The sequence below is a fragment of the Arachis hypogaea genome, chromosome 12 (genome assembly GCF_003086295.3).
Source record: "Arachis hypogaea cultivar Tifrunner chromosome 12, arahy.Tifrunner.gnm2.J5K5, whole genome shotgun sequence".
In the NCBI taxonomy this organism is placed as follows: domain Eukaryota; kingdom Viridiplantae; phylum Streptophyta; class Magnoliopsida; order Fabales; family Fabaceae; genus Arachis; species Arachis hypogaea.
Genome location: NC_092047.1, coordinates 112,106,490 through 112,118,606, shown reverse-complemented (window position 1 = coordinate 112,118,606; position 12,117 = coordinate 112,106,490). Strand labels below are relative to the sequence as shown.

Here is a 12,117-nt window from a genome sequence, read left to right as displayed (position 1 = left end):
AAATCAAATACTTAAATTAATTTATTCAATTGATAAATTTATTCATAATATCCATAAGTTCATACACATAACATTTATAATTTTATATTAATAATATCCATAATTTCATACTCATAACATTCATAATTTCATATATATGATGTTCATAATTAATAAACTTTTATAATTAATATTACCAAATTTTTAACTATGAGTCTTATTGTATTTTTTAAATTATTATCTTATATGTGCACTAATATATCATAATTTTAATAATTTAATATTTTTATTTAATATTTATATGTATATTTATTTATTAATTTTAATATAATGAGTTAATAATTATTTTTAAAATTTTATTTCTTAATTTTTGTTTATATTTTATTTTTTATTTTTTATTTTTTAATAGTCTATATATAAAATATGAGTTATATAGCAGAAGTTGTTAAATTTTTTAATTTAATATCTATAGTTTTTTATATGTATAACATCTATAATTTTAAACACATAATATCTATAATTAATGACTTGGTGTTAATTTATTATTTATTATTTTATTTTGTAGGTTAAAAACTAATAATTTTAAACGTTTTTAATAAATAAAGACTAATCAAATATAAGATGCTTTTATTTTTTATAAAATTTATTGAGGTGATTTGAGATTTTTTTAGGATTAAAAATATTAAAATTTAAAATTTTTATTTGAAAAAAAATTATGGAATTATGAATGTAATAATAATAATAATGAAAGAGTATTTTTTGAAATTTAATTCACATTAAATTTAGAATTAATTTTTAGCGTAATTAAATGAAAAAAATAATTATAAAAAGAAATTAATTGTATCAATTAAGTCCGAAAAATAATTCACACTTTTTTATAAATACAAATATTATTGATTATATATTTTTATTTATTATTTATAATGTTTTGGTTACTTAGTATTACTCTTTAAATAATAGACTTGTAACATAATTAAGCATTAATGTGTATGTAATATGCATTAATAATAACATTTAATCCACTATGTATTAGTACCTAGTTTTGCTAGCTCTTACTTCCAAATTATTATAATTATTCTTAAGGTTCAAATTTGAAGAACCAGCAGTAAAATAGTGGTGAGGGCTTAAACGGCACTGATGAGAACTAAAGTGGGGAAGGTTCTAAACTTTCAAAAGGTTGTAACAACTAACAACACAATCTTAAATAGAGTACTTTGAATGTTTTTGATGGTGGATGATGCATACTGTTACATCATTATATGTTGGAGTCTAGCTCAAAAGATAGACTATTCTAATACATTTAAATAAGCTTCTCTTTTCCTAATAAAATAATGTTTTCGCTTTATATTTTTATTATAAAAAGTATTTAATTTTTATCCTTGTAAAGTTTATATTTTTCTTTTTAAAAATTGTTTGTTTACAGAGATAGGAATTAAAATTGAAGACTGAAACTCAGTATTATATTTTATGGTTACACATTAAAACTAAAATTTTGGTTTTGCGATACAAAATTTCAATACATTATTCAATACTTCTAGAAAGTGAGGATACAAGAGAATAAAATTTTTAAAAATTAAAATTAAAATTTTAATAATATTTTTTTTTAAAAATATTCTTATTTAACTTTTTAAATTCTAATTTTACTCCTCTTTAAAATTTAATAGAATATCGATCTCTCAATCTATATCTCTTAATTTTAATCTCTTTTTCAAACACAGCCTAAAAAATACTAATTATAACGTGTGACAAATTGAGATGTGTTACATCATTGTTTAACGATAAAAACAACAACAAAATATTATAATAACCCGATAAAATATTAAAACAGCATATTTTACCAAGGCAAAAGGCTATATAAGTCAATAAAATAATAATGGTAATAATAACTAGTTAGAAAAAATTAATAATTAAAAAAGGACCAAGCTAAAAAATCAAAGGATTAAGAGCTAGCAATGCAAGGTATAGGAACATTATTTTTTTTTTTTCCCTTGAATCCTTCTTTCTTCTGCCGTTGCTCCTCATCTAATTGCTGCCCAATGTAATGATGATTCCTTTGTGTCATCATTGCTATGAAAAGTCTCTCTCTTATGGCAGATACAAACACATCTTACAGCTATATCACTTTTCTTGTGTTTTCTTATCAAGATTCTCACCATTATATATGTTATATATTATATATGGCTATATAAACCAACCCTTCAATTCCATTTCTTAAACCCTCTTCACTCATATAAGTTATATTTCATCAACTATACATATACAAATTCACCCATGTAGTATTACTACTATAGTTATTAACTACCTTTTCTTTCACATTGAAGCTTTTTAATTTGTGATATCTTCTTTGATAGAATAACACAACAATAGTAGTGTGTTATAGAAGAAAAAGATATGTGCTATTCCTCTTCAAAACATACCCTAAATGTTCCTCTTGTTTCTTCATGTTCATCAAAGACACAACATCTTCAGTTGAGCTTCCTTAGAAGGTATTAATTAACTACTCTTCAATATATATATAGTTTCATATGCTTTTTGTGTTGTATATGTGTATGTATGTCTTACTAGCTATATATGCTTGTGTGTTCATGTGTTAATGTTACCATGTTTTGATTTATTGAGCTTAATTAACTTGCTACTAGTTATTAGATAGGTGATTTCTTTTTTGTCTTTAGTTCTACTAGTATTAGGTTCAACCAGTTAATTATGCATAATTTGAATTGTTTTCCTTTAGGTTTTCATTTAAGTATTAATTGACATATCATTAAGTTATTAATAGTTAGACATAATTAATATATGTTGTTGTAATATATATAGTTATTCATTTATACTCCTTCCCTCTACCCATATATATGTTCATCATTTATAGTTTCATTTTTCAAACTAAAATGGCCATATATATATAACGTCACTATTATTTTTTTCCTTTTTTTTTAATTCTATCATATATTGTTAAATATATTTATTAATAGAGCTACTAATATAGTATTAAAGATGAAAAAAAAAGCGTTTTTAGTTTCAATATAATATAACAATTTTGTAAGTTAGTTTTATTTTTACTATTTTCATGGTCATTTAATTATTATTTTTTATATATTGATGGTAATGATTTCTCTAATGAATTCCATACTATATATCTCATGAATTCGTTAATATATATATATATATATATATATATATATATATATATATATATATATAGACTATATTACAGTGGCTCCGATAACTATAGTATTTTAAAAAATTATTAAAATTAAGATAATGCTTTTCACTGTTAAACAACCTTTTTTAAATAATATTGTTTAAAAAAAATATTACCAAAATATTAAAAAAGTGTGATTCTAATTTTTATAAAATTTGTGTAATCATGGTAACTATCGTAGTATAGTCATATTAGAATTCACCATATATATATATATATATATATATATATATATATATATATATATATATCAACATGGATAAAGCAGTTTGATGAGTATACAACTAAAGAAATATTTGCAAACATAATCATAATAATCACTAAATAATTTTTTTTATGTATATAATTGTGTGTGATATTGATCCCCTTTCTTTTATTGATACAGAAGGAGAGCACAATTGAAAGAAGCAAGAGAGAGGAGAAAGATAACTGTGGTGAAGACACAGATTAAGATGAGAAACTTGAAACTTTACAAAGAGAACCAAAACTTATTAAATGAGAATGAGAGGTTGAGAAACCAAGCCATGCTTCTTTACAAAGAGAATCAAGACCTCTTATCTAAGCTCCAAAAGAAGCCTTCACAACAAAATAACAAGAATAATTGATTAATTATTAGGTTTTGCCTAATACAAGTTCATGTTTAAAGGGTATTTGTTGTTATTGCTCTATTTCTTCTATTTGAAGCCCAAAATCTGATCTCTCATATTTTCCCTTTATTTGTTTCTTTATTTTATTTGAGGTTAAATTAATTTTTCTTGCAATAAGTTTTGAGAGTATAATTGTAAACCATTACTTGGTAATGAGCAATGCTACAATTAGTTTTAATCTGTCAATTCCTTTTATTGCAATATAGTTAATTAATCATTGTTGAAAGAAAGCTAGTAAAATTATGGGACTTCTACTACCACAAAAGAACAATATGGGACAATTGGTTTATACACACAGGAGATTGTAATATTATAACTTTTCCAATAAAATAAAAAATAAATAAATAGTACTTACTGCTAGTTTCTTCAAGTACTAATTAATAAAAGGTTCTTAATTTTATTTTATTTTATTTTAATTTAATATATTTTATTTATGAGTCGATTCTGTGTATGTCAAGTAAACCTGAAAAACATGATCCCTTTCTCTGAATTCTAGCATTGAAAATCACCCCTCAGTGTTGGGCCAAGATTCAGTCTGTTAATCTGTTTGTTCTATTCATTTCAGTGCTTCATTATTTTGATGGCCCAACTACTCCTATCTTTCTATCTTTGTTTGATGCTCTGAATATGTAATTACATCATTTTGCTTTTGTCTGCTTAAGTGTATAAGGAAAGTTCATGACCCAAAAAAAAAGAGCAAGGTTCATTTTATCATGCAAAAGTAGCATGAACCAGTTAACACTCAACAGCTACAAATAGATACTTAAAAGAAACACCAACTTGTATTATTATTGGTTTATTTTAACCGACTCTATTGTACATTAATTGGTTTAAAACTTAGGCAAAATCTGGAAAAGGATACAAAACTCAACTAAGAACATCTGAAAATGCAAACTACAACAAAGTAAGGTAACACAATAAACTAATATCGACCAACTAAGATAAAATCATCATCATCAAGAACCTGAACATCTTTGTCTCCAACAAAATGCTCTCGGCCAATTTGCTTCACCAAGTTCACAAACTCAATCCTTTTCTCCGCAGGGAGCGGCACGTACGGCAGCCTGAAAACCGGTCTGACAACCCCAAGTTGGGCAAGAGCTGTGTTTAAACCAATCGGGTTTGGCTCCTGGAAAAGCCAGTCCATCAGAGGAAGGAGCTTTGAATTCAATGTTGGATTCTTCCCTGCAAACATGATGTCTCGCATCAAACCAGGAACAAGGTTGCTGGTGACAGATATCACTCCGGTGGCACCATAGCCCCATCTAGCATCATGGCATTGATCATCGTTGCCACTCCACACAACAATGCCATCATCCGTGTACTGTTTGATCCGATCGTTTCCAACACACTCCTTGACACCGGCCAAGGTAGCACTTTGAGCCAAGGTTTGAATCACGTGAGGAGGAATATCTTGACCAGTCCTCGAAGGAACATTATATATGATTGTAGGGCCCATGGAAATCACGCTTTCGAAGTGAGAAATCATACCGTCCAGGGAGGTTTTGCCGTAGTAAGGGTTTATATGAAGGGCAGCATGCATTCCAACTGCAAAACCCTGCTCACTGGCATGGATTGCTTCCCTCGTGGAGTTACTTCCGGTGTTACCAACAACCTTGATTTTACTGCCAAAACAATTGACCGTGTGCCCGATAAGCATGATGTGTTCATCCCAGCTCATTAATTGGCCTTCACCAGTTGTGCCACCAACAATAATACCTTCTACACCGTTTTCAATTTGCTTGTTCACCAAATCATCATACGCTTCTAGATCAAATCGGCCATCAGGTAGGTATGGAGTTTTGAGCGCAGTTATCAATCTCAGACACTTTATGTCCTCAGTTGATGTCCTGTACATAAAGTACATGTAAAATACTTATTGTGAAGATCAGACACAGAATATTGTTTAATGATACTTATGTCAGTTAGATTAAAAATATCAAGTCCAGCTGCCTTTTAAAATTCTACCAAGGCAAGATTCAAAATAAAAAAATTTCTACTTAATCTACAAATTGTACACATAATACATAAATAAAATAACCTGCAAATGAAAACCCAATGTTAAGTATAGAATTTAACAAGAGAATGATTCTATTTGGAACAGCACATTGACAATTCATTAGTCAAACACACCTATTTTTCACCTCAAAGCTGCGCATTGGGAGATGCAAATTGGGTATGATAGCTGCCTGTGGAGGCTTCCAGTTTGAGCTCCTGGTTCATACAAATAAACATTAAAATTTAAAATGATCAATGAATCGACATTTAGATCAATAGCATTATGGCAAGAAAACTTGGTATCTGTCTCATTGCAATTGGCACCAACCACCAGTCTAATAATTCTGAAGTGGAAAACATACATACAGGGGTGCTGACCAAGGTTCACAAAATCCTTATTTCTATTTATGACATTAGCCCTTTTAAAACTCTATCTGCACACCCCATTTTTTTGTTAGTTGAAAATCACCTTTTGCAAATAAATAATTGCACAAAGGACTGTGACAGAACAATATTGCAAACAAGAAACAAAGACATCATTTTACATAAACATGCATTCATCTTAACAACAAATTAAGGAGTTTCACCTAGGAAAACAGAGGTAGCTGGATGAATGCACATGATTCACCGAATAAATCATTTTTACTTGTTTTATGGCAAGTAAAAGGCATTCTTGATCATAAAACTGGGAAATGGCAACCAAGTAATGACAAAATTCTAAATCCAAACAATAAGACAAAGGCAAAAAGACTCGGAACATAAGATAATCACAAATCTTCTAAACTCATTTAGCTCCATACACTGTTTAATTTCTCATTTGACTACAATGTCAGGATTGGCTTTAGCTAAATGCTGAAAAGAAACAAGTATAAAAAAAAATGGTGTTTCTAAAAGTGAATAAGTTGAAGGAGATAAAATGTTCAACACAGAAATTCCCCAAGGAGTTAACTTGATTTGAAAAACAAAAAATTACAAATTAGTAATCATGTAAATAAATATAAATACAACCCCAGCAACCAGAATCATATTATTTACTTATTTAGCAAACCCCCATTTTTAAAGTAAGTTACAAACTAGGTAGCATTGCAAGTATACACCTAATAGAGCAAAATAAAACCCAAATCAAAACAAGGAAATACTCAACAACATAATCCATCGACCATCACAAACCCCACTATAGTAAGAGCATCTATTAATCAATTGACATGAGCACTAAGTAAAAAACAAATACTCAAATTGCTCCAATGTGAGATATTTAAATTTATTTTTTTTCCCTATCAACTTAGTCCCTTACGTCATACATATAAAATCACCAATTAACCAAAAATCAAGTCAACATCTAAATACACATTGAAATGAGAACTAGAATAAGTAACACATATATGAGTGACAAACACAAGAAGATACCAAAAAAACGATATTTTTATAAAAGAAATGACATATTAAGCAAATAAAAAATCGATATTTTTTATTATAACCTCTTGTTACTGGCGTTGGTGGCATTGTTGGAGCGAAAAACAGCGAAACCAGAAGCAGGGAAGCACGCATTGCTACTATAGCTCTTCAGCATCGCCGCCATCACTATTCAACTAAAAAAGTGACGAATATTACGACCGGTCAATGAGAAAATCCGATAATGAGAGTGAGATCCGAGTCGAAATAGAGAGAGAGAAAGAGGGATAGGGAGGGTTGAGCTTCTTAAATGATAATAATGGTAGTAATTAGGGTCATAATGGTGGTGGTGGTGGTGGTAGAAGCGGAAGAATGGATTACGAGAAGAGGAGAGAGGCGGTGGGCAACGGAGGTACGGCACGGCAGAACATGATGTCAGATTCCGGCAGAGAAGGGGAAGTGAAGAGGAGAGTGGTAGGGTTTTATTGAACCGCGTGATGATCGTTTCCCTCTTTCAGTCAATAAAACTGATAACAAAGCTAAGGTACTGTGTGCACTATCCGCTACTCCGTTTTTTTTTTTTTTTTTGCGTCTCTGAAATCTCACTGAATTTATAAGTAGATTGTTATACATTTTTTTTTATTAAATTTTTATATTATATTATATTTTGTAATTACATTTTTTTCGTGATAAAAATATTGGAATTAACAAAATATTATATTAAACAAAACGAATATACATAATATTTGACTGAATATTTTATATAATTTAATAAAATATTCTATTAATTTTAACATTTTTGTCACGATAAAAATTTAATTACAAAATCTAATATGGTATAAAAATTTAATTTAAAAAATTATAAAAATTTAATTATAAATTCGATAAAATTATAATAACTAATAGAATAATTAAATCTTTTTATTTTAGCATATTATTTTTAAAAACTCCCTTAAACATAGTATATAGGTGAATTTTAGTATAATTATGTTAGAATAATTTGTAAATATTATCAAACTTAAAGTTATATTTTTTATATTTTAAGTAATATTTTTTAAAAATATTGTTTAACAATAAAAGAATGATATTTTAATTTTAATAATATTTTTTAAAATATCATAATAATCACTAGAGCGATTTTATTTAAAATGTGAATATATGTTATATTAAATAGCTTAATTAAATATATTAAATTATTTTTTAAGACAATTATTTTTATAAAAATACAATTTTATCAAAATGTTACGTAGTTAATTTTTTTTGAATATTTTCAAGTAAAATTGTAATTAAATCCAACTACTATTGTTAATTTGATGTTTCATTAGTTTAAATTTGAGTTTGTGAGAGATGAAAAACTTTTAATATGGGAGGAATTAAGTTATATTACAGGATTTAAGATTGTGTCAAGTTCCATTTTATTACATGTGAAATTTCAATGAAATTATGCACATAAAAGAAAGAAAAAGGGCGACCATGCCAGCTTTTGTTGAAGAATTTAGAGTATGGATCAATGATATGGAGTTGGTGGACTTGACACTCAATGATCGCAAGCATACATGGTTTAGAGGTCAGTCCTGTAGTCATATTGATAGAAGTCTGGTCAGTTTGGAATGACTAGATGCATACTTGGACACTCGCCTAAGAGGAGGATCGAGAGGCTTATCAGATCATTGCCCTTTGATAGTAGAAGATAGAAGAATAGTTCAGGGTTCAAGACCATTCCACAGTTTAGACTCGTGGTTCACACATGAAGACTTCTTAAGGATGATGAAGGAAGAATGGAGGGGATTGGGAGATGTACAACTTTTGGATAAATTGAAGGCACTGTCGAAATCACTGGGTAGATGGCACAAGCAGTTCTTTGGGAATATACCTGAAAAGATACAAAAGTTTGAAGACGAGATCAAGAAGGTGGATGACATGATTAGCAATAGAGTATATGATGGTACAGTAGAAGCAAGGATAAAAGCATTGATAAGGTGTTGTGAAGTACGGTATACGAGACAAGATATACACTGGAAGTAAATGTCTAGATCTCAACAGGCCAAGGAGATAGACAAGAATACTAGATACTTCCACAATATTGCATCAGCAAGAAGAAGGAACAACCGGATTAAGTCCTTAGTGATAAATGGAAGGCTGGTAAGAAATTATGTAAAAATTAAGGTCGTCATTGGAGATTTTTACAGGAAATTATACCACCAGGAAGTGTCGCCAAATATTAGCTTTCGAAATGGGTTAGTCAATCGGTTGGAGATGGAGGAAGCTCAAGCACTAGAGATATTACCGTCAGAGGAGGAAGTAAATGATGCAGTTTGAGAATGCGAATCATCTAAGGCTCCGAATAGTGATGAATATAAGATGAACTTTATAAAAAGGTGCTGGGAGGAGATTGGAGTGGAATTTACTAAAGCTGTGATGAGTTTTTTTGTGACGGCGAGGTTACCAGTAGAGTCCAATGTTACTTGGGTAGCGCTGGCTCCGAAGTTTGTGGCCGCGAAGGAGATAAAGAATCTTAAACCGATCAGTAAGGTTGGGTGCGTGTATAAGGTCATATCAAAAGTGTTGACAAGAAGAATAAGGAGTGTAATACCAGGGTTAGTGGGGGAATCACATAGTGCATTTGTAAAGGGCAGGAGGATACATGATGGAGCGTTAATAGCATGTGAAACTGTACAATGGCTAAAACTGAAGAAGAATGCATCAACAATCCTCAAATTGGACTTATAGAAAGCCTATGACAGAGTCAAACAAAATTGTGTTGATATTGTGCTAGAAAAGATGGAATTTGGTAGTAGATTGAGGGAATGGATTGCAGAGAACGTTAGATCAGCATCTATTTCCATAATGGTTAATGGGACACCATTGAAACCATTCAAGATGGAAAGGAGACTTCGACAAGGCGACCCGTTATCACCATTTATATTCGTACTTGTTGTAGATGTGTTGAATAGGATGATCGGAGAGGCGGTAAGAAATAGGAGAATAACCTCTCTTTTAGTTGGTAGGGATAATATAGAGTTATCACACCTTCAATTTGCTGATGACACTATATTGTTCTGTCCACTGGAAGAGGAGTCAATGAGAAATTTCAAGAGACTTTTGAAGTGTTTTGAAGTGATGTATGGATTGAGTATTAGCTTCGAGAAGTCTAGTTTGATACCGGTGAATTGTAGTCAGGAGTGAGTTGGTCGGATGTGTCGATTATTAGGGTGTCAGGTGGCGAGTCTACCAGTGAAGTACCTGGTATTAATCTAGGAGCAAACTCGAGGTTATTTAAAATATGGAAGCCAGTAATTGATAAGGTAGAGGAGAAACTTAGCTTGTGGAAAGCAAATGTGCTCAGTAAAACAAGAAGGTTGGTTCTCATCAATTCAGTGATTAATAGTTTGCCTACTTAATATTTGAGTTTGTATAAAATTCCGGTTACAGTGGCAAAAAAAATAATCTCATGGCAAAGAAAGTTCTTTTGGGGGAAGGACGATGGACGACCTGGGCTGGCCCTTGTGAAGTGGGAGTTGATACAAACACCGAAGAAGCTAGGAGGGTTAGGTGTGAGAGATACGATGATTCGTAATACCGCATTATTGTTTAAGTGGTGATGGCAATTTTCTAAAAAAAATTGTCCTTTATGGAAGAAGGTTGTGTGCTCCTGCAATAATCTGAACCCTGAACAGTTATTGTCTACTCAAGCTTTAACAGTAAAAGGAGGTCCGTGGAGAGACATATGCCACTTGCAAATAAAAGGGTAACATATCGGCCAAAAGATTATTGACGGTCTGGCTAAGGAGGTAAGTGATGGTAGATAAACCAGATTTTGGGAAGATACATGGTTACAGTCGAAGAAGATGAAAGACTCATTTCGGAGGCTCTACTTGATTTCAAATAATAAAGGATCCGTCGTTGGAGACTGTGGATTTTAGAATGGGATAGAGTGGGTATGAAACTTTTAGTGGAGGAGGGAACTTCACCAATATGGGATGTTGACAGTTTGAACCAATTGCTTGATATCTTGCAACCTGTGAAATTGATAGAAGGTGCACAAGATAGAGTGGTCTAAAAATTTGATAAAGAATGTGCTTATACGACTAACTTGTTTGTGTAGATGTTGCAGGTACAGACTTTGACTAGGGCTGCACACGGATCGGATCGAATATAGCCTAAAATTTTATCCGATTCACACTGTATTCATCGAATCAGATCGGATACGATATCCGCATTTTTTCAGGCCGGATCCGATCTGCATATTTGCGGATCGAATCGGATATCAGGTGTATCAGCATATAGTAAGAGTATCTATCGACCTAATAGAGCAAAACAAAACCCAAATCAAAACAAGGAAATACTCAACAACATAATCCATCGACCATCACAAACTCCACTTGTTATTTTTTATTATAACCTCTTGTTACTGGCATTGGTGGCATTGTTGGAGCGAAATACAGTGAAACCAGAAGCAGGGAAGCACACAGTGCTACTATAGCTCTTCAGCATCGCCGCCATCACTATTCAATGAAAAAAGTGACGAATATTACGACCGGTCAATGAAAAAATCCGTTAGAGAGAGAGAGAGAGAAAAGGAGGGTTGAGATTCTTAGAAGATAATAATGGTAGTATTTGAGGTCATAATGGTGGTGGTGGTGGAAGCGGAGGAGGGGGTTACAAGAAGAGGAGAGAGGCGGTGGGCGGCAGAGGTACGACAGAACATGACGTCAGATTCCGGCAGAGAAGGGGAAGTGAAGAGCAACCAAAATCATATTATTTACTTATTTAGCAAACCCCCATTTTTAAAGTAAGTTACAAACTAGGTAGCAATGCAAATATACACCTAATAGAGCAAAACAAAACCCAAATCAAAACAAGGAAATACTCAACAACATAATCCATCGACCATCATAAACC

The 12,117-nt window shown here is 31.0% G+C and overlaps 2 protein-coding genes and 1 long non-coding RNA gene across 3 annotated transcripts; 2 read left to right on the top strand and 1 right to left on the bottom strand.

The window, feature by feature from the left end:
* The first annotated feature begins 1,894 nt into the window (after positions 1-1,894).
* On the top strand, positions 1,895-4,003 carry LOC112728319 (uncharacterized). Its single transcript, XR_003166211.3, has 2 exons — positions 1,895-2,465; positions 3,564-4,003. It is a non-coding gene; the product is annotated as an uncharacterized lncRNA (long non-coding RNA).
* Positions 4,004-4,588: 585 nt separating this feature from the next.
* LOC112728318 (4-hydroxy-tetrahydrodipicolinate synthase, chloroplastic) lies at positions 4,589-7,811 on the bottom strand. Its single transcript, XM_025778400.3, has 3 exons — positions 7,302-7,811; positions 5,959-6,039; positions 4,589-5,675 (listed from the first exon to the last, which is right to left on the bottom strand). The coding sequence occupies exons 1-3, from the start codon at positions 7,400-7,402 to the stop codon at positions 4,748-4,750; spliced, it is 1,110 nt and encodes a 369-aa protein (XP_025634185.1). The 5' UTR covers positions 7,403-7,811; the 3' UTR covers positions 4,589-4,747.
* An 877-nt stretch (positions 7,812-8,688) lies between these two features.
* Positions 8,689-9,945, top strand: LOC140176872 (uncharacterized). The gene is made up of 3 exons (XM_072208429.1): positions 8,689-8,782; positions 8,834-9,209; positions 9,594-9,945. The coding sequence occupies exons 1-3, from the start codon at positions 8,689-8,691 to the stop codon at positions 9,943-9,945; spliced, it is 822 nt and encodes a 273-aa protein (XP_072064530.1).
* Positions 9,946-12,117: the final 2,172 nt, after the last annotated feature.

Excerpts from the sequence above, each read along its gene's own strand:
- LOC112728318 (XM_025778400.3), bottom strand. The coding sequence starts at position 7,402 with ATGGCGGCGATGCTGAAGAGCTATAGTAGCAATGCGTGCTTCCCTGCT. Across the intron at positions 6,040-7,301 it reads ACCAACGCCAGTAACAAGAG|GAGCTCAAACTGGAAGCCTC; the intron begins GTTATAATAAAA and ends TGTATGAACCAG. Across the intron at positions 5,676-5,958 it reads AGCTTTGAGGTGAAAAATAG|GACATCAACTGAGGACATAA; the intron begins GTGTGTTTGACT and ends CTTTATGTACAG.
- LOC140176872 (XM_072208429.1), top strand. The coding sequence starts at position 8,689 with ATGCCAGCTTTTGTTGAAGAATTTAGAGTATGGATCAATGATATGGAG. Across the intron at positions 8,783-8,833 it reads CAAGCATACATGGTTTAGAG|ATGCATACTTGGACACTCGC; the intron begins GTCAGTCCTGTA and ends TGGAATGACTAG. Across the intron at positions 9,210-9,593 it reads ATAAGGTGTTGTGAAGTACG|GTGCTGGGAGGAGATTGGAG; the intron begins GTATACGAGACA and ends CTTTATAAAAAG.